This window comes from Hoplias malabaricus, chromosome 18 (genome assembly GCF_029633855.1).
Source record: "Hoplias malabaricus isolate fHopMal1 chromosome 18, fHopMal1.hap1, whole genome shotgun sequence".
Lineage (NCBI taxonomy): Eukaryota > Metazoa > Chordata > Actinopteri > Characiformes > Erythrinidae > Hoplias > Hoplias malabaricus.
Genome location: NC_089817.1, coordinates 9462891 through 9490617, shown reverse-complemented (window position 1 = coordinate 9490617; position 27727 = coordinate 9462891). Strand labels below are relative to the sequence as shown.

The 27727-nt window shown below is 37.7% G+C and overlaps 1 protein-coding gene across 12 annotated transcripts; it reads left to right on the top strand.

Moving 5' to 3' along the window:
* Positions 1-1781: 1781 nt before the first annotated feature.
* On the top strand, positions 1782-26669 carry tpm2 (tropomyosin 2 (beta)). 12 transcript variants are annotated; one of them, XM_066651444.1, is made up of 9 exons: positions 1782-1957; positions 6834-6959; positions 15427-15560; positions 15698-15815; positions 16900-16970; positions 19127-19202; positions 20107-20169; positions 20328-20397; positions 25423-26669. In XM_066651444.1, exons 1-9 carry the CDS (start codon positions 1844-1846, stop codon positions 25503-25505), a joined length of 855 nt encoding a protein of 284 aa, XP_066507541.1. In that variant the 5' UTR covers positions 1782-1843; the 3' UTR covers positions 25506-26669. The 12 variants fall into 12 exon arrangements, with proteins under 12 accessions (XP_066507541.1, XP_066507539.1, XP_066507548.1 ...); XM_066651442.1 differs by lacking the exon at positions 19127-19202 and adding an exon at positions 17850-17925; XM_066651451.1 differs by lacking the exon at positions 25423-26669 and adding an exon at positions 22957-25410.
* The last annotated feature ends 1058 nt before the right edge of the window (positions 26670-27727 follow it).

The following is a 27727-nucleotide window of genomic DNA, read 5'->3' as shown; positions in this document are numbered from 1 at the left end:
TCATTTGAATGAATTAAGGAGATTTGGATAGCATACTCATCTTTATCAGTGTTGGGAATTAACAATAAGTTGAAAAATCCAGGCATGGTCATAACAGTTATGTTGCATTCAATGCATTATTAAGTGCCTACATATTGTTTATAGGTGTGTATGCATAACTCTTTAACATTTTCAGATTTTAAGTGCACTTAGTGTTTTGTCTAACTTAAATCATATAAATTCACTTTTCCAAAGCCATTTTTGTCTTTATTGTGTTTTCTTTTTTTTAAAAACCTGGATTTCTGCTTTCTGTGGAGAAATTTGGAGGCTCCAAAAAATTTTTCACTGAGATTCTTTAAATCTTAATTTGTCTATTTGCGACATCTGTAGGTTAAGAAATGTATTTATTTATTTTCTATGAACGCTTCATTCTGTTAAGGTCACGGTTTGTCCAAAGCTTACACCAAATCAGTGGTTGCAAGACAGGAACACTGTGGACAGGATGGCAGACTCACAGGACATCACAAATGTGTTCACCCCTGTGGAATATGTCACACAGCCTACAAAGGTCACATCAACCTACAAAGATTTTTGATTAAGCCCACAACCTCAGGACCATGGAGCTGTGAGGGAGGGACATTACCTGTTGCACCACCCTGCTGCCTGTTAAGAAATATCAGTCAACTTCACTTTATAGGAATAAATATACATTTGGATACACCAGCCAACGTTGACACTTTTGGTGTCACTACAGTGCATAATGTTTTCTTGACTCGAGCCTGGTCAGCATTCAAAGCTCCATTTAAAAAGAGTTTTTCTCTACTGCAGTGGTCACCAAACCCATCTCATATTTTTGATTAACTGAATGTTGCGTTATTTTTATTTATTATTTTTTTTATATATATGGATGGAGCTGATCCCAGCAGGATCTTCAAGAAGAGCATTGCCAATGTTCTTGTACTGAGAATACATGTCTCAGAACACACATTTCATCTGTATTTATATTATTCCTCTTATAATTGCTACACAGAAGTTGCAGGTTTTCTGTTGTGAAGGAATGGGGGATGTTTTGGATTATATTGATCGTATATCAGAGAGTCTTACTGCCAAACCCGAAAGTTCATTAGTCAAGATCATTTGTATATGTTTATATGTAAATCTTTGGACCCCCTGGTAACCCACATGATTTTTTAATTGTAAATAAGTATTCATCCTCTGTATGTATTAATTTGTAATTTGTATGTAATTTGAATAACTTAATGCATGCTTTCCTAGGTTCTGTGTTGAAAAATGAATAATAAGGTACCTTAAAGGGCCACATGGCATAATGGTCCAGGAATCACTCGTGTAACTAAAATATCAACAGATCAATGCAGATTTAAGAACCGCTAGTGTGAGATCAAACTAATAAAATAGTGTGTTGGCTCATAATCCTGTATCAGGAGGAATTTTGTTTGAGGTTTAAGGATTCAGATTTGTCAGGTTTCCACTTTATAACTCTGTTCACTATCAAACGTTTAAGTGTCTACTGAGTGCTGCAGTTTAGAGCACCTCCCAAACATGGACATAAAACCTCCGCATGGACCTAAAACCGTGTGGCCCTCATCCGAGTGATGTCCCTCCCTCGCCCAGTGACTGCAAGGCTTCTCTTTCCAAAAAAAGGCAGCAGGTCCTTCTGAGAAGTGTATAACCACACCCTTTTTGCTTCTGTCACACCCAAACAACCTCATAACCCCACCCACAGGCTGTTCTATGCTTCTGTGTCCTGTGCTGTGTTTCTGTCTCCTCACTTCAGCCTCACAGTCCTGAGCAGCAGCTCCACTTCCCTTCACTCACCAGGAGACATCCGGACACAGCGGCAGCCATGGAGGCCATCAAGAAGAAGATGCAGATGCTGAAGTTGGATAAGGAGAACGCAATAGACCGGGCAGAGCAAGCAGAAATAGACAAGAAAGGAGCAGAGGACAAATGCAAACAGGTACTCTATATGGACTGTAGTTAGAGTGGATTTCAAGAGTCAGGAGATCACCAATGGTCTTCAGGAGTTGTGGGACAAAAGCTCATGTGGAATACCATGATAGGAGAAGTTTCTTATTGCTTAGAATTTATTCATGGGTGGCTCAGGAGATCCATGGCCGAGATCAGAATGATGATAATCTGTCAAGGCTCCGAAACCCAGATAAGAAACGTTTTCGTTTCAGTTTTCTCATTAGTTCAGTTACAGATGAACATGTTATTATTTTGCTAAATCCAAGTCCAGTATGAGACTCTTCTGAGATCTCAAGAGGAGAGGTGACGGACTACAAGCTCTTATACTCAGCAGAATTATCGAAACAACAAGAGGGATGTTTGTAAATCTGTCTGTCGTCCAAGAGAAACTACAGAAAGTTTTTAAGAAGTTTTCTATTTTTTTTATTTGGTTTTGGAATATAGTCCTAATGTTTAAGCTTATTTGCCCCGTACAATCACTAAATTACCTTTACACGAATTACCTTAATTATAATATCTTATAATATTTACTTATGAAAATAAAATTGCAATTGCAAATAAGAGCTTAAGTGTCCCCAATTACCTGATGATCTTGAATAATCAAATCCACCCTAAGGGTTTGTTCATGGACAAGTAGGATGATAAAATAAACACACGAGGCCTTGTCACTCGTCCAAATCTTCAGCTAAGTTGACACACCCAAGACTGGCTGTGAACCTTAAATAAAGTTTATTTGTTCAAACAGAATATGAGCAAATAGCTTAAGTGTAAAACTAATAGCTACTATAATTAAGAAGTTGTTCTCACTAATTTAGTGTTTGTTAAAGTTCAGATTAATGGTGCATCATAGTTATGAAATGGACAGCTTTACAGTGTTTTCAGTTACAGAAAGCCTTCTGATAGATATAATGTGCAAATCATCTTCCCTCCATAATTACCTATCTTTAACAAATAAATAGAACAGGAATGCTTCCTGTATGGGGAACACTACTTCCATCATTTAGTGGTCCACTAGTTTGACAAGAGTGACAGCCTTAGTTATTTGACTAAATATGACCCATAATATCAGGTGGCCTGGCTGAGAGGCCAGCAGGGTTGGGTTTTATTATAGACAGTGTCAGATTCTTAGTGTGAATGAGTTAAAAGTCACCAGGCACGATCCATAAATCTGCCTTTAGATTGGAAAGCTAATGAGATATCTTACTTCTGCCTTTCATATTTGCTGACATAAACCTGCATAATATGTTACAACAACCATCGGTTGTTAGTCAGCTTCACTCTAAAATTAAGACAACTTGTGCTTGTTGGAGTAAGCTTTATGCCATTTTTATGAGCTAACCTCAGTTAATGAAAGTGGTTTATGTGGATTGTGTTGGGCCTTTAGGTTCAGTTCAACATTTGCTTAAACTCTAATAAATAGATTAAAATTAGTTTAAAACGGGAATACATACATTCATTTTTAATACCTGAAATAAAATATACCTCTCTGGATCTGTTGGAGAAGGCTAGTATTTTCTTATATAATTGTTTTTAATGACTTTTTATTGATTTTTTTGGGTAGCTTCTATTTTTTAACTACATTTTAAAACCGAAGACTCTGTGTCAGATGACCTGAAGAAAGAACAAGCTGCTGCTGTATGGATATAAAGGGATATCAGAAGCATTGTTTGTGCAGTAACTCTTTCTTACTGCCTCTCTGGTGGAAGGAATACAGTTTATTATTTTGTTAATCTGCTGTTTAACAATAAAGTGCAATTCCTGGCTGCAGATCACTTTCACAAATCAATGAAGAATGCTTCTCATTCCTTTGCCCTTCCATCACCACAGACATTTCTCTGTGGCTTGGACTGGTGCTCATCCTGTGAAGGGGGCTACATTTCAGCTCAGTTCAGAGGACTCCAAATTACTCGTCTGTTCTATTTTTTTTAATATGGTTCTGTCGGTCAACAGGCAGCGTTATCTGCTCCTGATTTTATGGTATTTCCTTTCTTTAAGAGGTATTTAGTCCTGGGAGGGTTTTGGGGTTTTGGCGCTCTCTCCCTTCTCTTTTATGTAAGAAGAGCCAGCTGCAGTATATAGACAGAAGCATGTGTCCTTGAGCATTGGCCAGTCCTTGGATATGTATGCGGTGTAATACAATATTTTCCAACATGATGTCCGCCAGCTAATAGATGTCCACAAAAGTTATTTAGACTTCAATATCAGATCAAAACATTATAACTTTATAAGTGTTTTTCCTTCTATCTTTTTCATTCTGTTCTTTGAATACAGACCGTCATGGACAGCACAGGATAAACTGTTCTTTTAAAAGTACCTTTATACTGTAGAGATATGGAAAATCATTCTAGTTATTTGGTGAATGCATCCTTGTGGCCATGATCTATTTTGTCCTGCACAATGGGATCAAGGCTGTGACCACAGACGTAGCTCTAGCGTTTTTATGTGAAAGGCCCAAGTCACATGTGATGTCCAGACTTCGATGCCTCACATATCTACTGCCCAAATCAGGCAGAGTGTGTCTGCTCATCCTTCAGAACACAGCATTCACACCAGCAGCTCTGCTTCTGTCACTCACAATAGGCTTTTTATAGCCTTTTTATTTCTGGCTTTTAGCCTATTGTGTCTCTCTTAACTTTGGGCAGAGGCGGAGTTAAGTATGGTGCTTAAAAAAAGCAATCTGAGGCCCTGTTTTAGTGACACAGAAAAGACGTGTTCAGTATGTACAGTTTGTTCCTTTAGTTTAGCCGAAATATCATGGAAGTCTAGGTCACACAGTCTGGCTAAATCTCAGATGGCTCCAGGTTCTCTAAAAGTTTACAACATTAATTATAAAAATCTCCCTCCTTCCTCTATACTGTATGGACACCAGGCTGTATGTATACGTGTTATATATTCACATATATACATAGTTGTACATATTATATACGGTTAGGGTACGGTAGCCATACCTTCACATTATATAACATGCAAACATCATGGGCCAATATGTCACTGTGTCATGTATGTCATTGTGGGTTCAATCAGTGTCGAAATATAACGGAGAATATAGAGTATAGCCATACCATTGTTTAATATTCCATTTTTTTAGTGTAACATATCATTTAATGTATTTTCTCATATGGTGCCATTTGAGATTCAACCATATATTGGCCTTATAACTCATTTGCCACACATTTGGTGTAGGGGGTAAAAAAATTGTGAACTGTTTCTTTAATCAGTGTCAGGGAACCACTCTGATGGACTTTGTTTGTTCTTATAATTGAAGCCCTTCAGTTCCTCACACATCAAAGTAGCTGTTATGGGTTCAGTGAAGAATTCTCTGGCTCTGAATCTCCTGAGCTTTAATCATGGCTACTCATTGAGCGTGGTCTATTTTCATAGCCTGAGTTGTGGTTTCCACTCCCATATACAGTAGCAGGCTGTCTCCAAGGTCCAGAAGAACACAATAAATAGAAGCCTTTTTTTTTTTTACAAGCGCCTAGCTAGCTATGTGCTATGCTACAGCCATGCATTCTGGCTAATGCACCAGTGGGGTTATTTAATGTGTGCTGAAAGGATAGTGCAAGCATCACCAGCTGCAAGCCTGGTGAAGGCTTTCTGTGTGTAGGCTGTGGCAACATTCCTTTTATATTCCTGTCCCAATGCCATCTCCACGTCATCCTCAGCCTGCCTGACCTTCAGCACAGCACCACATGGATTTATGTGCTTCCAGCCCTAGATAGAATAACATTTGTACAGCTTACTTTACTAAAACCATGAGAGGACATGTGTTACAGTGATTTTACTGCTGTTAAGTGGCGAGGTGAAGCACTGGGAGATGCAGACTTCATCAGCTATAAAAAATCAGCTATAATTATTTAAAATCAGCTTTTAGTTATTAGTTCATTCGTTATTATAAAAATAGTGACAATTCCCATTCCAAGTAAAGTAGTTTGTTAACAGTATGTTATGGCTGCTAAGCAAAAATAATTATCAAATATCTTCCTGTATAAAAATATTAAAGGGCTGATCACAAATCACCAATAAAAATGACAATGAAATTAGCATTTAGTATCTTATCAATATACTATGTTCTCGTGGTCTTGCAGCATCTAACATTAATACAGATGTAAGATTAACTATGAATGATATTGATGGGCTGTGAGCCTGAAATGGAGAAGCAGAAAAGATGATGCTGGTATTGATGGCATGAACAGTGGGACATCAACAGATGTTAATTCTATGTGTTTAGTGTTGATGCAAGCAAACTAGAGACTTATGTAGCTAAAGAACTGGTTCGTTCTGTGATTCATTAGTGTATAATTTTGTCAATATCTAGCTGTGAGGCCAATCATAAAAGGTCTCTCCTGTGCCATAGGGCCCAGTGTAAGCACCCACCCTGCTCTGCCAATAGTTACACTAATTGTTTTTAATAACTGGGTGTGTCAATGCAGAATCTTTTTGATGATTAAGGTTATGTGGATTTGTCAAGTCTTTGGCACTTGGCATTTGGCTCAAACAGTTTTTAGAAATGTTACAATAGACCAATATGCCTCTAAATTAAGGGGCCTTTTGGCTAAGATTAAGGGATTTCTCTGTTCTTATCAGTTTAATATCTGACACATTTTTAAGGAACATTTGCATTACCCCAGTGATGACCCTGATGCATAATATGCTATGATTTATAAGATGTCTGATGCCCTGGCTATGAATAAAAAACTGGAAAATATACAACTAAGACATTATATCTGTTTCTGAGTGTGGCCAAAACTTTCTATAGATCAGGATATATTTGGTAGTAATGTAGCAAAACGTGAAATTTAGTTTTAGCAGCCATATTTCATGTTGCTTGTTTTATTGACTATGTGTGTGCGTGTGTGTGTCAGCTGGAAGAGGAGCTGCTGGGTCTACAGAAGAAGCTGAAGGGAGTGGAAGATGAGCTGGATAAATACTCTGAGTCACTGAAGGATGCACAGGAGAAGCTGGAGCAGGCCGAGAAGAAAGCCACAGACGTAAGTGAAACGTAGTAACACACTCACACACATTAATAGTGAACCAAACGTAGGGGCAAATCACATGCAGAAGTGTCCAAATATTTGGAACAAATTCTACTGAGGATTTTCAATTTCTGGCCCTTATTTAAACACAGACCACCATGGTCTTCTTTGTCCAGCTCATGATATACCTCCTTTCAGGCTATAGTATACTACCTAATCTGCAGTCTAGTTTACTCTGCTTATATTTAACCTGTTTAATATCCCTGACCATAAATGTCCACTCGAGTCTTTGTGGTGTTTTCTGTGTGTGCCCCCGTGTGGTCACTGTTAGTATTACACTCAGCAGTGTTCTCAAAATCTCAACAGTCTGCGGCTGTCAGTCAGTAAGATTGGGGCCTATCCTGCTCTGCTTTACCACTTCATTAATCCTTGCTGGAGAGGACTAAGCAGAACCCTCATTGCTGACAGCTGCCCTGAGAAAGTGCCAACCATTCCCCACTATCACATTCTGTAAACACTTCATAAAGCCTGTCAGCACCTCTAGCTCCAGCCCAGCGCCTTAATCACTCTGACAAGATAGCAGAAGAGTGACTGTTCTGACTGGGGCATGCTCTCTGATTTCATATATTTTTATAACTGTCACCATGATCCTGTTTCTAAATGATTAATTGAAAATAAGGTCATTGTAGCAGGTAAAATGATACCGAATCAGACTTGTTTAGCCTCCTTAGCTATATGCTAATAATAAACATGAAATGAGTTTGGTTCTTTGGAGTTACTTATTTATTGTAAGTTTCAATGTTTTTTTATTTTATTTTCACAAATATTTATTGAAATGAAAACATTTTAAAACACCTTCTGTATCATCAAGAGACTGGCAGTTTGTTCCCTGGTAATGTCTCAGCCATCCTTTAAGAGAGGATAAATGGCTTTACTGTCTGCATGGAAAGGAAGGCCTCCCATTTCCCTCTCCATCTGTCAAGTAAAGTGAAAATCTGGGCAGTTGGTGCTCTCCTCCAGTGTTTTGAATCATCCTGTGGCTTTACGTTAGCAGGAGTTTAAAAAAGAGGCAGTGGCTAGCTTCACATTGTTTGGAGAAAGTAGGAAAAGTGTCAAATTGTACTGAAAATTATTTCAGCATAAAAATCAATACTGGATGAATAATACTACAAATGTAGAGGTCAAATCTTTAGATAGTAACATGACAAATATCAATGCATGTAAAAGCTGTTCTTGGGGCAAGTGATCCCAAACATTTAAACTGTATTATGTACCACAAAATGTAATGGAACTCTTAAGTAAACAGTCAGTTGTGAATTTAAATGATGTGACTCTAAATAAATTTGACCTCCTGCTGAAATATAAACAGTGTCTGTCAGCATCACCTCCCTGTCCTGTTCATGTTCACTGATACCACCCTTCCATTGCAGTCACCACCCACTTTATACTGCTCTCTCTCTGAGCCCCGGTCTTAATCATGTTAAAACAAATAACTTCCTGCTGTTAAAATCAGCATCCCGACAGTCCAGCACTTATCAAGCAGAGGTATCGCACAACCACTGTTTCACCATTTTAAAGCCTGCAGCCAGACTGTAGACTGGAAAGAATCAAAAAATATTCATTGAAATGAAAAGGCATGCAAAAATAAAAAAGCCTATAACATTTCTATTATTAGCAATACGTCTAATTACATATAAAATAGTATTGCTATTGTTGTACGGTTAATAGGTGGTGGGGTGGTGCAGGAGGTAGTGTCGCAGTCACACAGCTCCGGGGTCCTGGAGGTTAAGGGTTCAAGTCTCACTCCAGGTGACTGTCTGTGAGGAGTTTGATGTGTTCATCCCGTGTCTGCATGGGTTTCCTGCAGGTGTTATGGTTTGTGAGTTAATGTGTGAAAGTGTGTGTGTGTCGTCCTGTGAACGACTGGCGCCCCCTCCAGGATGTGTTCCCATGTAGGCTCTGGACCCACCGTGACCCTGAAATGGATAAGCGTTTACAGACAATGAATGAATGAATGTACGGTTAATTAATGAATGATAATGATGAGAATATACATGGGGCTGTAAATATTCATATATATCCAAGCCAATCAAACAGTCACAATATTAATAAAACTAAATATATGTCTTACATCAGAATATATAATCACATCTCAAAGCTGTAGGCCATGCTGAGAGACAGAAGTATACAAAGACAGAAGTACATACCAGAGAGAGAAAAAAGGCCTAGTAATATATGGGGTTGTTTTGAGTTTGTGGCTATGAATGATGGATTTCCCCCATGAGCCTTTGTATTATTATTATTATGTGACCAAAGAAGGAAAAGAATTGAAAGAATGCAGCCATTTGTTTACAGTGAAGTAATGCTTTCCAGCTTCAGTGAGCATTTTCCAGACAGCAGTGTGAAAGAACACAGGCATGTGTGAAACACTTTTAATAGTTTTCTAAGGTACAGTACTTACGTTTCCAAAAATTCAGCTGAAATGCTGTTGACAGAATCACTGTGAAATATGTGGAGGCAGTCAGCATATTGACTACAAATACAGTATTTGTAAATGTAACATATCTAAATGTTAAAATGTGAATAAAAAGAAGATGTGGTCAATGAGTCAATAATAGATATTAATAAATGTTAGTTCTAACACTATGAGCTAAGGACTAATGAGCTCAATACCTTTGGTACTCTAGAACTAATCATTGATCAACAATACCTGAGGTCACTAATGCTCTCATGCCTGCAATCAAATCTTTACAAAAATGTTTTGACATCCAGCCTTCCAGTAGGACAGGTAAAGTCTGTTAGTACAATCTGGAGATAAATTCCTCAGAAAAAGCCTTGAGTTCAGAATAAATATTGAATGAGCATGTCAACATATATTTTGTGTATTTAAAATAGGTAATATGTTAATTGGGGCGGCACGGTGGCACAGCATGTAGTGTCGCAGTCACACAGCTCCGGGTGACTGTCTGTGAGGAGTTGGTGTGCTCTCCCTGTGTCCGCGTGGGTTTCTTCCGGGTGCTCCGGTTTCCTCCCACAGTCCACCCACAGGTGTGAGTGTATGTGTGAGTGTGTGTTGCCCTGTGAAGGTCTGGCGCCCCCTCCAGAGTGTATTCCCACCTCGCCCAATGATTCCAGGTAGGCTCTGGACCCACCGCGATCGTGAACTGGATAAGCTGTTACAGATAATGAATGAATTAATTAATTAATATGTTAATTGGTTGGCCTCTGTTTTGCAGTAATTCATACATTCATTCATTGTTTGTAACTGCTTATCCAGTTCAGGGTCGCTGTATTTTCAGTACTTAACATTTTAAATAAGTTTATAAATGGTTATTGTTTATGTAATAACACAATTGGCATTTAACAATAAACAACTACATAACTAACATGAAAAAGTATGGCTCACTATTTGGCAAACAATAAGTAGAACTGCTTATAAGTTAATTTTAATGTGGTTTATGACCTTACACATAACCAAAAAAACTGAATAACGTCAAGAACTTCAGGGACATTCGGAGCCTTGAGTGAGGTCTTAGCTCTTGTAACTGAAACAATAAAAATATATATATATCTGACAAGCTCTCTTACCACTGGAAGAAAATTAAGTAGCTTATTCACTGAAATATTTTAATAACTTGAAAATATTCAAAATAACAAATCAATGTGAAATATACTATAGCTGAGTCAGTAAGTGCTATTATGCACCTCATGACTAGTAAATTTCTCATGAAATATTAAAGACCCCCTCCAGTGATGTGTTCTTTACTTTGTTATGTCCATGTGGTGTATTTATGCTAGAACACGTATCATGAGTGAAATAATCTGCTCATTGGGTGAGAATTTCCACTTGGGAATTGTCCCTTACACGAGCAGATGTTGGTTTCTTATGCCATAAACCTAACGAACTAATGACATCAACTTGTAAGGTGATGCTTTAGAGTTGCAAGAGACCATCTGGATGGATCTGGAAGTCTGGATGGAGATAGAAGCAGGAGGAGATCAATGCATATTCATAGATCATTGAATTGAAGGGAAATGTGTAAAGATAAATCTGAGCCAATTATTGGTAACAACTTCTAAAAATGTAATTAGTTTTAATTAATATTAATACATTGCTAAAGTGGGCCATCTCTTTTAAACGTGAGTGGCCTGTGACTAGTTACGTCATGCTAGATAAGAAGGGGGCGGAGTCAGGGGGCGCTGTGGAGGGCAACTTTGCTCCAGATCGGCTCCATTTACTGTAGTTTTGTGTGGAATAAGAGCAGCGTCCTGTACGAGACAGAGAAGGGAATGTTTTTTATTGTAAAGTGAGAAACTCCCTTGGGCTGCGGTCGTTAGGTTGTAACAGGGTTGTTTTCCCTGCAGTGTGTTAGACTGGATCAGAGACTTGTGTTTATATTCCCCGACTAAGTTCGTTTTTAAAATGGCTGGAATAACATCTATTGAAGCCGTGAAGAGGAAAATCCAGTCCTTGCAACAGCAGGCGGATGATGCTGAAGACCGAGCCGAGGCGCTGCAAAGAGAGGTGGACGCTGAAAGACACGCCAGGGAAAGGGTAAGGAATGAGGAAAACGGGCTGGGTCCCAAATGGCTCTCCTCTCAATACGTAGTGCGCTAGGTAGGGTGCACACCTACGAACTTCTACAAACAAGTAATGCTCTAAATGCCCAACATACAAACAGACTAAATATTGATAGAACGCCATGTCTATCTCCTGAAATTTAGTGAACTATTTAGGTGTAGAAGGCACACTTTCGTTCTCTAGTAAGTGCACTACGTAGGGAGTATGGTGCAATTTGGGTTAAGATTTACAGTAAGACGAAGCAGAAGTTTGCGTCCAATTCTCCAGGACATTTTCTCAGTTTTCTGGCCCGCCTTACAATATGATGGGTTACAGTCCTGTTTTGCACATTAAGTCCTGCACATTTCCACTTGGTTGGCAATATATACATATGTAGACCTTTGTATTTCACGTTTTCAGTACAGAGCTGTGGCTTGTGCAGATAGAGTTACCCGGTTGCTATAGTGATTTAACCGCAGGCTGTTTACGCTCAGATATCTAACTGGTCAATATACAGTTTAACCCTCTGTTTTCCGGATATGAAGAAGCAGCGTCTCCAGTTTTCTCTGAGCTTCCCCTTGCGGGCGCGCGCGCGCACACACACACACACACACACACACTAGTCGGTCATAATATTAAAAGGAATTATGTATTAAAACATTCTTTTCTACATTATACATTTTCACCCCCACCTAAAGTATTTAAAAACTCAAGTAGCGTTGCTGTTTCTGATCCACTCCTACTAGCAAAACAGACACTACTCTGTGGTGGTTCTGATCAAGGTAATAAAATGGAAAACGTGTGTAGAACAAGGAGGACATTTTAATGTTTTAGCTGATTGCTATGTATAGTGTCAGAAATATATTCATACTGTTGGATGGTCATTCAAACTAACTGTACCAACTGTCATTGCTTTAAATCATTATTTATATGGATAGGAATGCATATAAATGGGTTAAATGTTGACTAGACACTGCCCATATAAATTTTTGAGCTTTGACCACTTTGGTGCTCAGTGGCTCAAATCATAAACTCAGTAGCAGATTTTGGGTCGTAATAATTAAGACACTGCCAAAGCTACTCCTTAAATTCAAATCAAATTGGTGTTTAAACTCTTCCTTTAATTTGCCTAGTCATTTGAATTGTGCTGATACTGCTCCTTTAATTTAACCATAGCCATTGATGTTGATAAGGTTCCTTTAATTTGAGCAAACTCAAACTGACATTGGTGCAGTTCCTGCCCTCTGATTTTAGAGTAGTTTTATAGTGTTCATTTTATTTGACCATAAATATGGTTGATACCATTCCTTGATGTAAAACTGCATGCATTTACAAAAATTACTGATAACCTTTAATAACATTATGAACAGCATTTATGGCAAGGTGAAGCTATAAGATGTCTCATCTGTTTCCAGCATATACCGTTGTAACAGATGAGTAGCAGTTTGAGTATTTAACCTTATCAAAATGTCTTGCTCTTTCAGCTTCTCTGGGAGTGACTTTGTGAAGTAAATATCTTATTTCATGGCATACACAGTCTGAAAGACAAATAGTCTGCTCTGGCTGTGGTAGGACCTCTAAAGGTGGAGTAAGCTTTTCTGCCGACCTGCTCCCACTTCCTGTCTCCCTCCCTCTCTTCTCTCTTATTTCTATTGGTCTAAGTCCAACCTGGCCCATATCCCAGAGAGCAGAGGGTTAATCATTTCCTGTGCTCTCTTCATTGCTTCACAGCAAAAAGACCTTGGGAATGTCCAAACTTCTCAAATATCGAATACCTAACTTAAGCCTTTTTATAGATTCGGCCCCAGTAAATGTGACTCAGCAGAAATGTCAGAATAAATGGCCATTATTAAAAATTCAAGATTAAGAAAATTGCTGGAATCGCAGACATCTGTCAGTATTTGTTGAATGTTTGCAAAAAATATGAGCTTATAAGAATTAAGTTAAGATTTAAAATATACATTTACTAGCAGTGTGCATTCCATGAGCAATATGAAAATAGCAGGAATAAATCAACTAATACATGATAGCAACTCCCTAAACTATAATTGTTAGGAATGGTGCAACAAATATTGTGGGATCATCAAAAAGAAAGAGTAAACCATATTTTGAGCAGCTTCTGCTTACTGCCTATTTTATATCAAGTCTGGTGTGATATGCCAAAGTATTAGATATAGGCAGGTGTTATTGTCATTTCTGTAAGGCCATGTGGGCTTCTGGAACGGAATTATGTTTTTACACTGTCTAGAACCTCAAAAGCCTTTATTGTATCAGATCTATGGACTATCCCTCTCAAATTTCACCATAGCCACAGAAAAGCTTTTTTGTTCATACTAATCTTTTTCTTAATAGCACTGTAGCTATGTATTAATTGTTATTGTTGTTTGCCAAGAATTTGTTGCCTTTAACCAGTTAATCAGAGAAAGAGCTCCAGTTTAATATGAATTATTTATTCTGGTCTTAGGGAATATTTAAGATGCCATTTGTGGCATTCCATAGCTGCTCTAGCGAGTGTGGCTGGACTTGGCTAAGATTTTGAGGATTTGACAGAAAAGGGGTTGATGAGCTGTCGTCTACTAAGGACTGAGGAATACTGGCTCTTTTGTGTGGTTGGGATCACTGTTCATATTTTAGTGGGAAAGTTGGAATGCTGGAATTTGAACCCCCCTGGCTAATCATCTCAGTCATCGTCACCACCACTTGGACCTGCTGCTTCATCTTTCCACAACTTGAGCACGGGGCCAAATGGGATTTTTGGCAAGTGCAGAGGTGCCTATTGGTGTAGTATTACTTTAGCTTAGAACTGTGGTAATAAATACATCTGTATTCTTAGAATTTCCATTGTGTATTTTGTGGTGTTACTGGAGGAGGGGCTTACAATGCATATGCTGAACTCTGTTCTATTACTGACACTGTTACTAGGCTTTATTTGAAATATATTATATAAACACCTCATAAAAACAACAACTTCACAAAGACAAAAGAACAAAGACTGGTTAACAATGTATTAAAATTATTGTATGCGAAAAAGTTTTATGATTTTAGTTTAATTTCCACTTAAATAGTTTGGATAAAACAGTGTTTCTGTTCTTCCAGGTGTCCTTTATAATGTATTAGAAACACCATTAAAAGTACTGAATTTGTGTTCTGATTTGAAGAGACTGGCAAATGAACAGTTAAAGGTTTGCTATCAAGGCCGACCTTCAGAGGACAAACAATGCATTGCTCTTTAAAGTCGTGATAAAAGGTAACATTCTTTTTTCGTCCAGTTACTTTACAAAGCGTTACTGTGTGAGATTCACAGTCTGTGTAGTGTCTTTGTTGCTGAGTGTAGTTTCTTCAGCTCTCTACGGACACACAGCTTGTAAGGATCTTGACAATGCAGCAAAGTCTAGATTAGATCTCTGTTTTTATTTAGCGTTCTTTTGGTTATCCTACCTCGCTCTGTCCCAAAAGGACACTGTCTAGGGGATCAATGTTCCAAGGCTCAAATACAACATATTTATGTTAAGGGTTTGGTTTATTTCTCTGGGGTAAATGGGCTTTGCATTTTCTTATGTTTATCTGAGTAATTAGCAGCATCTGAAGAGAAATGTTCCACAGTTTCCCATGAGAGGATGTCATTTTATGGTATACAGCTTCAGAAGCACTTCTTCCCAAGATGTATGTCTAGCTAATGATTTAATATTGCTTTGCTAACCTCCCAAGGGTCACTCTGTTCTGGGGAAATCTTTTGGGAAAGAAGTTATTAACCCTTCACATACTGATTTTAAAAACAGCAATTATGTGAAACAGCCAGTTCAAATTACAGATAGATCGTATGCTCTTTCTGTGACTATTACATGGAGGAGAACGCAGATAAAAGGCAGTTTTTTGTTTTTGCTGAATGTGATTAATGTGCCTATTGTGTTATTTGTGTAGGCAGAGGCAGAGGTGGCCTCCCTAAACAGACGCATCCAGCTGGTTGAGGAAGAGTTGGACAGGGCCCAGGAGAGACTGGCCACAGCGCTGCAGAAGCTTGAGGAAGCAGAAAAAGCTGCAGATGAGAGCGAGAGGTGAAAACCTTTTTAGAGCAATTAACTCATTTTCCCCACCAAACAGTTGCAAACTATATGGTAGTAAAATGCTAACCAATGTCAGGTGTCCTTTACTAAAATACAGACCTTTATTTGGCTAAAATTTAAACCAACAGAGGAATGAAGGTCATAGAGAACAGAGCAACAAAAGATGAGGAAAAGATGGAGCTCCAGGAGATGCAGCTGAAGGAGGCCAAACACATTGCTGAAGAAGCTGATCGCAAATATGAGGAGGTACGTACCTCAGGGCTCAGTACCTCTGTCAGTTTGAGTTGCTATGGATACAAATCGCTTGTTATTAATTCTATGATTTTAAGGAAATAGAATCAGGGGCCTCGGGATTACTTTTAGATATTGCTTTTATGTCTGATTTTACATGTTTATGTATTTATATGCAAGAGTTCTGATTTTTTTTCCTGCTTATAGCCCAGAGGATCAGAGACAGGCCCACATCCATTGTGATTTTTCAATGCCTGATCATTTTCATTAGCTTTTAGCTTTTCCACATCCTTAGCTTTGAACTTTTCCCCTCATGTAGAATAGAAACGATTTCCTGACTTTTTATTTAGTTATTTTTTTTATGCATTCATAAAATTTCAAGAAATCTGAAATTTCAGGAAGTCTGTTGAGTATATCCTACTGGCACATGTATTTTCTGAAAAATCCAGAGAAGTATTTGAGGTCAAATGTAAACAAATTCTGACACTCTTAGTAGTTAAATCTCCCAATCTGTCTGCCACTGCTAAAGGCTTAAGGAACATATGTGTTTAGACGTGGCTTGGGCTTAAAGCAGTGTTGCTGAGAGTGGCCTTACACTACTGACCAGCAGATTACACAAGCAGGATTCTCTCTGTTTAAGAACATTAAGTCTGTTGTCATTGACTGCATGCAGCAACTGAGTTCAGAGTCTAGTCCCAGCACCCACTGTAATGCCTATGATCGTTAATAGTTTTGTCCATGTTTGACCTGTTTTTTGGCTCAGTCATGAGTCTGTACTACATTAACATTTGCACTATAAAACATCAATATTTCATACAATGATAATAAAGTGAAGGTTATATAGCCTTTATTATATATTAGTATTATTAGTAGAAAATATGATGTCTAGTTTAGCAGGAGGAAGAACCTTGCTATACTGTATGGAGTGGTCATCTGTCGTGACCAAATTTGCATAACATTACATTCTAATAACAAGAGCTAAATAATTTAGTCTGTGTTATATCAGTGTAATTATATCTACATTACTTTGAATGAGTTAACATGGAGGCAGTGCCCCTACCTCTTCTGCAACACTGTATTTGTTTGGTGTTATATGTAGGTGGCCCGTAAGCTGGTCATCCTTGAGGGCGACCTGGAGCGTTCTGAAGAGCGTGCTGAGGTGGCTGAGGCGTGAGTATTGCTTACTGTCAACAAATCAGCACATTTGTGCAGCTCAGATGCTGCATGTACCTAACAGCTCAACTTCCTGAGTCACTAATGTTGTGGGGTTTTTTTTAAACACTTTTATGTCCATTCATCCATATATGTGGATTATTATGGACATTTAAGCCAAGACACAACAAGTGAATTGTTTTGCGGGCAAACATGCATAATATGTGTGAATGTTATATTTAGTACAAAGGAGGTAAACATGTTTAGATGCAACAGAAAACAAGCTTTTTTTGATAGTTCTAGTTTTAGAACTGGCTTATCAAATCTATTAAAACTATTCTGCAAAACTGCAGACCACTAAAGTCATTATTTCTGCCTGTAGTGTCTTGCCTTAATTGCTTGAATTTTTCAGTTATGTGAAATATATTCATACTACATGTGCATTTGGGACTGGAATAATGTGTGTGTGTGTGTGTGTGTGTGTGTGTGTGTGTGTGTGTGTGAGGTATTCACTGACATGGTTTAGAATGTATATCATAGTTTTTTCTCGCATAAACAACTACCCAATGTGATGCATGTGTGTGGTGCCTGTAAGGACTTGCAGCTCAACAGTATAAATTATATTAATTATAAATTATTAGTGAGTGGTATTGGGTGCAAATGGAACAAAGTAAAATAATCATATTCCTTATTTGCTGAGCGGGTGGTCCTTCAGCCACCCCACTCAAGTGTGAACAGGTCTGGGGTACGCTAAACACATCTCCCTTTGTTTTCCAAATGCATGCACAAATACACCTGATCCTGGGACACCACATTTGTGGACCCCTCCCTGTCTCTTGCCCCACCCCACCCCACCCCTTTCCCCACATCATCCCCTGACGTGTTGGACTAACCCAGTCGAGTCAGGCAGCTGGAGGAGGAGCTTAGACTCATGGATCAGAATTTGAAGTCCATGATGTGCGGGGAGGAAGAGGTACTGCAGTGACGGTTTCTCGTGTCCATGAACACTAACACTAACTCTTTCTCTCCTCCTTTTCGACCAAAACTCCCTAACCACTTCCGCCGCTTTGGTTAGGACTGCTGCTGTGCCTTGAATGGCAATCTCTCTCTCAGCAAAGCGCTTGTTATAGCATCTCCTGCTCAGCAAAGGTGGCCCCCACCAAAGCCTTAGGAAAATATATGTGTGGTTGAATCAATTAAATTAATCATCAATCATATCCAAAGTCTTGTTTTCCTAAGGCTTTTTGCTAAACACTGATTAATAAACAGGCAGGTAAGTTGTGATATAGTGTCAAACGTTTGCAATTATCTGAGTTTCTGCTTGAATGACTCCTAAAATGTGATCTTAAAAAACTATACTGTTTAAAAGAATTATTAATATATTAATTTGATATCAGTTTATAGTGGCATCTTTCCACCGTCTACCAACACATATTTGTAGAACATCCACTCGAGAAAATCTGAAGCCTAAAACTGTCTTGTGAATACTTCCAGTCCAAACATTTCAAGAACTTTTTTCCTGAGGGCTTCTGTTGAATCTTATAGTATTTGAGTCAAATTCTCTTTGAAAGAGGACGTTATGATAGGGTGACCAGACGTCCTCTTTTACCCAGACATGTCCTCTTTTTTAGACTTAAAAAATGTCCGGGCGGAATTTCACAAACGTCTGGGATTTTGTTTTTCTAGAGTTTACATAGAATTTCGAGAAGCGTTACGTTTACAAACTAGTCCCGCCCTCCCCTCTTTTTGTTTGTTTCTCTTGGGTGAGAAGGGGGGGTGGTGAAGTAGCCTCAAATCTTCTGATTGGACGGTCTGATTGTAGAGCTACCGTTATTGGTTACCTTCTCTCTAAACATTTAATTGGTCAGTCTGCACGTCAGTAGTCGTGTTAAGCAACTCTGTATTTATTTTGACTTCCATAACGAGATCACATTTTAAAGTACATCCATATTCAAAGTTTTAATATTTCTTCAACATAACTGTATATTTAATGCCTGTAAATTTGCCCAGATTTTTGCCACAGCCAGAAAAACCTCTTCTACCTCTCCAGGTTGGGGCCTCCTTTGCTAGAAATTCTGCCCTTTCTGTCTTCTCAATGTGCTGTTTCATTTTCTCCCCCTTTGCCTTTTTGTTTTCCATCTGTTTTTTTCCCTGCCTCTCCTGCAATGGCACAGCAAATCTGGTGACCTTGAGGAAGAGTTGAAAAATGTCACCAACAACTTGAAGTCTTTGGAGGCCCAGGCAGAGAAGGTAGGAGAAGCAGCCGTTGGCTACATTACCATGAAAAGCCAACATGGCCTCCCTCTGAATCAGGTTTTCTCAATCACTGGGCCCTCTGGTGGTCCTCACATCTGAAGAGGACACAGTGGTGTTTAGTGGGCCTTTATGTTGATAAAAATATTAATGGAATAATGCATTGACATAGACAGGCAATAATTAACCTGTCATTTTCTATACTTTTTAATACCACTACATAGTTTGCTTTCTGTAGTAGGAGTCAAATGAACAATTTAATCTTTAAATTATTGTTCAGGACAAAATCCTTAACTGTTTATTGTTAGCATGTAAGAAGGTCTAAAGCACTTTCATTTTCCAATGGGCCTTTATGGATTCTAGAGATAAAATATAGGATTTGAGGTGGAAACTGTTGACTGCACCTGCTCTAGATTACAGTTTCCATCCACAACCATGAACTTAGGGCATTGTGTAACCATAGAGATAATTACTGAAGCACTACGTGTGACAGAACGAAAATAGAAGCCTGGTCAAGAAAGGAAAGAGTTTTTCTTCCAGGGTCTTCATTATGGTGATACTCACACAGCTGTTCAGGATATTGTAATATTGTCAGTATGAGTGTGTGAGTAACCTCATATCCCCAAATAAAATCTATACAAAACTGAATTATACCTCTTAGACTCCGGAAACGGGAGCTTTTCCACACCCTTCCTTATTTTTACTGTATTTCCAGAAGAAGCTTTAGAACTTTTTTGGTTGCCACACTGTCGTATTTTATTCCATTACTACTTTCCTATCCTGGTAAGCTGCTCTGCAATCTCTATGCATTGACAGATAACATGCAGTGAAACTCTGTTATTCTTTAGTTGAAGCAATGCTGCTCACATCATTAACATTTCCACCACTCTTTAATCTGCAGTACTCCACAAAAGAAGACAAATATGAAGAGGAAATCAAAGTGCTTACTGAGAAACTGAAAGAGGTGAGTGGTCTGTTAAAGCATTTATAGTGTAGTTGTCTCTGTAATTAAGATCTCCTGTTTCATGCTACTGAGGTGAACGCAATGAGTTTTGCTGATTCATGGTCTGGTGGATTCTTTTTTTTTTTTAATGCTACTATTTTCATTTTCAAAAATTCTAGGCTGAGACTCGTGCTGAGTTTGCAGAGAGGTCTGTGGCTAAACTTGAGAAGACTATCGATGATTTGGAAGGTATGTTTACAGCGACTTATCTAATTAGAGTTCTGTGTACATATGGATCATTAACTGCATCGAGTTTGGGGGTGTTGCCTTCTACCAAACGGTTGTATTTCATTTTATTTTTCCCTGTTTCATTCTTTGTAGCATGCTTATTTTCACATGAAATAACCAGGACATATTAACAAGATAGTGTAAATATTCAGGAATACAAACACTCCACTCCAGAGAATGTATTTCCAATATTCAAATGTATGTCCTTTTAACCCGTGTTTGGCATTGGACATGTTGTCCGAAAGCTCATGTGCATCAAGGCATCCAATTTCATTTCATTCACTTTGAATCTCCGTGCCTGCAATGTGAGCAGAGTAAAGTAGCTAAAGGGATGTCTGTAAATTTTGGATCTGTAGCATATCATACTGACAACTCAGCTTAATTAATGTTCTTTAACTTCATCCTGGATGGAAAGATAATCTGACATCTGGAGGCATAAATATATTTTAATTTGGCCAGATGTTTAATGGTGACAACTATCAGTGAAGATAAATGGTGTACTTCTCAGTATGGAGGAAATTTGGATTTGAGTTGAATGACTTAAACAACACTAACTACAGCTTAAAATGGCATGCAGATGTTGTGTGATTAATTGCTTTGGTCTGGCGTATGGTCTGTGTGTGGGCTTTCTCTAAATGCAAGGATGTGTAGTGACGGTAGATTAGTGCTGAGCATGAACATGATGTTTGTGGTGGGAAATCTGTATTTTAGGGCAATTTGAAAAGAAACTTTATACCATTAATTATACATACTGCCCATTAGTTATTTTGTCTACATTATAAATCCCTTTGTTACATGATCATGCTGATTTCATGTGTATGTAATCAGTTTAAAGGCATTACAGTGATTGTCCATTTTTAAGTTTAGAGAAAGGACAGCTTGTACTATGTCGAGTTCTCTGTATGACCTTCTGTACTCTTTTTCCACTCCCTGTTTTCTTTTGTCCATCTCGTGTGTCTGTTTCATTGACTGTCTGTTCTGTGTCTGGGAACGAAATACAGATGAGGTGTACGCTCAGAAGCTGAAGGGTAAAGCCCTCAGTGAGGAGCTGGATCTGGCTCTCAACGACATGACTACTCTCTAGATGCACTGTCTCCTCTGCCCTCTGTCTCCTCTCCTGCCTTCCTCATCGCTGCTGTGTCCTCAGTTCTACTGCCTTTGCGCTTCCTACCCCTGGCTGACCTGGGTGTCTTTCATCATCACCCTCAGTTGATTTGGTTTTTTTCCCCTTCATTCCACTGTTAAATCTCAATCTGACATATTTATGCATATTATCAATTTGGCTAGACAGGATTTTAAAAAATGCTATTCCTGTTTAGTTCCTTAATAAGTGCATTTGATATGGCATACCCCAAAGGAGCCAGTCTAGGTCCCTATTGTTTCCCCTCCTTTTCTCTTTCCAGAGGTGTCACCACTGTGAACTTTTTCTTTCTTGTTTTTTCAGAAGTTGTTATTTCTGCCCCTGAGCTTTGTCTTTCTGTCAGTGTTCACACCTCTGGTGCAGTGTACTGCAGGAATTTGTTCACTCTCTGTCCTATGTGCTGTTGTAGTGCTTTACTTTCTCCCTCTTTAATAAAATTTAAAAACACTTTTTCATTTTCCCTTCTTATTTTTCCATTTGTCTCTTTTTTCTTTTTCCCTTTTTTGTTTGTTTGTTTGTTTTTGTGGATTCACTGCTTATTTATTTACAGCCTTGTATGGAATGTAGAAATTGACAGCGGGGAATATAAGATATTATATTTTTGTGAAGAATGACAGATTTCTTTTTATTTGTTACTAAAGAGAAGTGGTTGCCGTGCTAAGTCAACACATTTGTTAGCAACCTCAATTATGTCAATAAATATATTCAAAACTTGATTGATTCTGAAACAGAACTGATTCTGTTTATGAACTAATATAGTTCCACTCACATCAAATGAAAAGGACACAAGAAAACATTATCTGTAGATGTTCCTAAGTTTATCACTGGACAGTTCAAGTGTCCTGTGTTTTTAACTGTATTTATAACTCTATTGGTGCATCACAAGGGCTGTATTTCTACTGGTGATTGACTATAGACAAAATTAAGCTGACGTGGAGATCTAATTAACAACGACAGTGTTTATTACCAAGGGTTTTTTTATTGTCAAAAAAATGTTTTGTATTTTTTCCAATTTTTTAAATTTCTTAGATTTTTATGATGAAATGACCAATAGAAATGGCACAAAATTACTTGGAATAAATAAACATTTATCTAACTAGCTACTAAAAGCTAAGAATGCTTCTACCTTCATCTCAAAAGTGATTTTAAGAAACTTTTTGTCCAGCAGTGACTACATAGATAAGTACAAAATGTGTGTAGCACTTCCCTTTCCCTTTTCCAGTGACTCCTGTGCCTATAGGTGCCTTCACCTTGTTCTATTCTCCAATGCCTTCTGCTCTGTGACAGTACTAACCCCTACCTCCTTCTCTTTTTTCTCTTTCCTCTATCCTCTTTGCTTTTCCTCTGTTCTCGGCTCTTGGTGATGGCTGTGGCCAAAGACAGCTTCCAAAAGACGATGGAGAAAAACCACATTCTCAGTAATGAGCTGAGAGTAGTTCTTAATGAGTTCAACAGCTGAACCACTTCAGATGAAAACATCTCTTCGTTTTGTCTTTTGTGTATTGTATTTGATGCGAGCAGAAACTACAGATATGGTGGCTGTGCTGATCTATGCTACTTTTGACAGCAGAGACTATTCTTGGCTTTTTTAGAACAAAGAATTGTGGATTTATAGTAGCACAATTATTAACAGTGTTATTTGGCTTGCAAAATGTTAAAAGTGTTGTTGATCAACTATTTACTTTCAGTTGGCACAAATAACTGCATTAGGGATTTTTCATTTTTGCTGTCAATGTGGTGGTACCCACAAGGGTACATATTCAGTACCTTTTAATTATGGAATATAATTGTGCCTTATTCTATAATGATTTGTAGATTTTAAAATTGTGTTGATTTCAAATGCCACATTTCATCTCCATGATTTATATTGTGTTCTTTTATTTAGACAGCTCTATAATATAAGATTACAAATATTCGACCCTCCTTCTGGAATAGAAAATGTAACGTACCATTAGGTAACGCCACTGGACTTTACAGTAACTGCTGTATCTTTTAAATGTACATTTACATTGTTTGTACCTTTAGTGACCAATAATGGACCTCTGCTGTACCTTTTATTGTCGAAAGTGTTCAAATTAACTTCCTGTTGCAAAGACATGAAGTTTTTGTTTAAAACATATTTATGTGCCACACAACAAAGACTTTGGGATCCGTATATTTTGTTTTAAAATATTTAAAATAATTGTTGGTAGGAAGCTTATAAACCAATAATATGTATTTTCCATATTATCCTATTACTAGTGAATCCAAAACAGTTGGAGAAATGTCTTTGTGATCAAGAACAGGCTTTTTTAAGCCACTTTACCAAACATTTTGGTGTAGTCTACCACTTTCCTGAGAATATTTAAATTAGAATATAGTATACTGCTGTAATAATAACACTGTGACTCTGGCTTTCTTTAAGACTTCTTAAGCAAATCTAACTTATATATTTATACTTTTCCTCTTCTGATTACTTAGTAATACCCAGTAAACAGACGTTATGCTTTATTGCACATGATTTATTACATGTACTGTGTTTTGCAGTGTATTCCATTTACATTCTGTATCATTTTACAAATTACATTCCACAAAAAAGACCTATACACAGCAATAGGTTTTTTTAAATAATTAAATTCATAATTAATTATTTTCTGCCCTACGTAATAACACCAGTGTTAGGGTATCCATTTCAACCTTCACTGGAAACCACTGCGACTCTGAAGGTAAAGGCAGTCATAGCAGTTGTCCCATTCATTGTGTCTGAATATTTTGGGATAAACAGCTCTGTGAACTGAACCTTTGTTTAGCGAAACTCAAACCTGAACTGACATTTTCCTCATACAGCACTATTGTCATTGCTGAGAGCTTCAGAGATTCACCCAGAGATTGGGAGTACCCTTAATATTAAAACTAACACCATCCAGTGTACTTGTGTTGTTTGTGTGGATTTAATAAAGAGAATTTAATTAGCCCTGTAAATAAATAAATGAAAAATAATCATGTTTATGTAACAAGCTTTTCCTAAAATTAACTGTATTATATGATATCAACGTTCAAATCTACAGCCCTGATCAGTGGTCAGATACTTATTTCATTTCCAATCACAATAGAAATAAAGTTACTCATGTAGGAGTTAATTTTATTTTTACATGATACAGACAAAAAGCTAGACCTGCTAGATTAACAAAGCAACCAACGCGCCACCCTCACTCTTGTTCAGAAAAAGTCTAATTTTTCTTCCATTGTAAGAAAATTTACGGCTCAACACTGTGGGTCTGAAAGGATGTGGAGTTGTCAAGAAGCCTATATGAGAAAAAAGAAAAAGCAACTGGTCATTTGATTATTAGGTTTAGTTGTTATAGCCCCTTTTGTTAATATATTTTTATAATTGTGTAACTAATGTTTCGCAAAATGGTGGCTAAGTGAGCCAAAAGCTGTGGGGTAAATTAAACCAGTGGAGTGATGTTGTGACATTGATCAACAGAATGATGAAAAGTCGCAGCGTTTTTTTTTTTGTTTGTTTTAGACTTAATCTTTTGACTAAATTTTGTTACATTTATTCACTCTTTCTTTTCTTAATTTTATTTAACAACCATTTCCAGAACACTCCAATTAGTGAAATACCCACTGACTCTGATCAACTTACTGCTAATTGGGGGCCAACTATTTTATTTTATGTTTATATTTAGTTATTATTATTATTTATTTTTTTAAATAAGAAACCTTATAATTTTAGAATGCTATGACTTGACAGCAGTCTGATTATTTCATTTAATAACAAACATCCTAAAATTAGGTTAGATGTGGGGAATTAGACGTTTTGTTTTCACACTTTTCCTGTTTTTGTTCCCCTCCATCACCAGAGAAACTAGCCCAGGCTAAAGAGGAGAACCTAGGCATGCATCAAGTGCTGGACCAGACTCTAATGGAGCTGAACAATTTATAAAGTGTGAAAGCTTCATCGCAAGAGTCTTACACATCATAGAGCTTTCCAGCGAGGCCCACAGCACCTCCCCTCAGCCAATGTGCACACATCCCTCACAGGGGTAAGGTCCTAACAGCTTCACTTTGGTAGACCAAGAGGTCTTGAAATTACAATCTGCCATTTTATATACATAGATAGAAACCCCATAATATTTTTGCTCCATTTTTATGGACACATTTTTATTAGTAGCTGTAGTGTCAGTAATTCATCCGTTAGAATAAAAGAACTGACATGGTTCACATTTGGATTAGGTTCAGTGTCCTCACTGTGTCCTAATATATGACCAAAGTTATTTTTTTCATCTATAAATTACATTAAGGGAGCTTTTTGCTCTTCAGGTTTAACTGCCCTATTGTTTCAACCCAAATGCTTTTAACCATTTAAAATTTTTACGAGAACATATTTATCCAATCCAGAAGAGGGACTTTTATTATTATTATTTTTCCTATTTTGAAGTTAAATGAATTTTTGTAAGTTTAACATGGACTGATTTCATATGTGTAAATGAAGCACAGAAGTCTCTGCAATATTTTTAGCTGATAATGACTAACATTGATAGGTTCTCAGGCTTTCTCGGCCACTTGAATATTTAAAAAATAACCTGAAACAACTTCAGGTTTCCTCAATATAATCAGCATGTCTTGCTGATCATATCTTCTGCCTGATGATACCTGATCAAAGGTCAGCAGTTATAATGCAGTGTTTGTTTACAGATGTGAAATTGGTCCTTAGACTTCTTCTCCAAAATCAACTGCAATGGCCAAAGCATCAGTGTTGATTTATCATTTTATTTTTAACCTCCAAATGAAGTTGACCTTTGAATGTGAATGTATTTGTATTTGACAGTTCCAGATGTTTGAATGAAGTATCAGAAACAGTTCCTATTACAATGTGTTTCCCTTCAAATGTTTTACCATGACGTATTAAATATGACATTAACTGGTGCAACTGCCATTCAGTAAAAATTACCATAAACAGAACTTTTTTTCTGAAAGAAAGTCTCCTATTACAAAAAAAATATTATTTCTTATTAATAAATCTCTAATCAATTACAGCCTGTTTTAAATGCATCACCTGCCTATGCAGTTGTGTAAGCTCTTTGTTAAAGATGATTAAAATGTTGAATACAAGTGCCTCTTGGGACTATTCATTTTTTCATTTTGTGTCATTAAAGTCGTATGTCTCTGCACCCACACTCTGTTTTAATAAGTTCATATACTGAATCCTACATCCTTTTATTTAACTGATCACATGACACAATTGTATAACTTGATAGCTCAATAACGGCTGTTTACAGAACCATGTAATTTCTGAAAAACATTTGGAAATTAACCACTAGGTCCAGGGTCTTTGCTTTAATTATTTTTTTAATTTCCACAAAGCATTGCACATTATCTCCTAGTAACATCACTGAAGTAGATGTAGAGACATGCTGTGATAGTGATAAAGCAAAATATTTGTCAATTTTAAGAATATAATAATAACTCCATTCAGTAAATTTTGTAGCTGTAGTACATTTGGCATCTTTAATTTGATAGAACTGCATTTATGTTGGGCATGTTCAACATGTCCAGCTTGTTGAACCCACTGACATTCATTCATTATCTGTAAGTGCTTATCCAGCTTACCTGGAATCATTGGGTGCAATGTGGGAATACATTGGGAGGGGGCGCCAATCCTTCACAGGGCAACACACACACGCCAATCCACCTACCTACTTGGAGGAAACCGGAGCACCCGGGGGAAACCCATGCAGACACGGGGAGAACCCACCAACTCCTCACAGACAGTCACCTGGAGTGGGAATCGAACCCACAACCTCTAGGTCCCTGGAGCTGCGTGACGCTACCTGCTGCGCCACTGTGCCATGTGGTTTTGCTGTCAGATATCAGTGTTTAAAAGTTTAGTTGTGTTAATATGTGAAATGCTAGTATTTTGCTAGTATGTGGGATATAAATATATATACAGTCTAACCTCTACTTACGAACGCCTATACTAACGAACTTTCCAAGATACGAACCGGGCATTTGAATTTTTGCCTCCACCAACGAACCATGACTCTAGAAACGAACCCGAGCCGGCGGCTGGAAATGGCCACTGACGCCAATAGGCGAGTCTCCCAGTGCACCCAGACTTGAGTGAGCTAATTTAAATAAACTTGAGATTAGCAAATTGTATTTTTT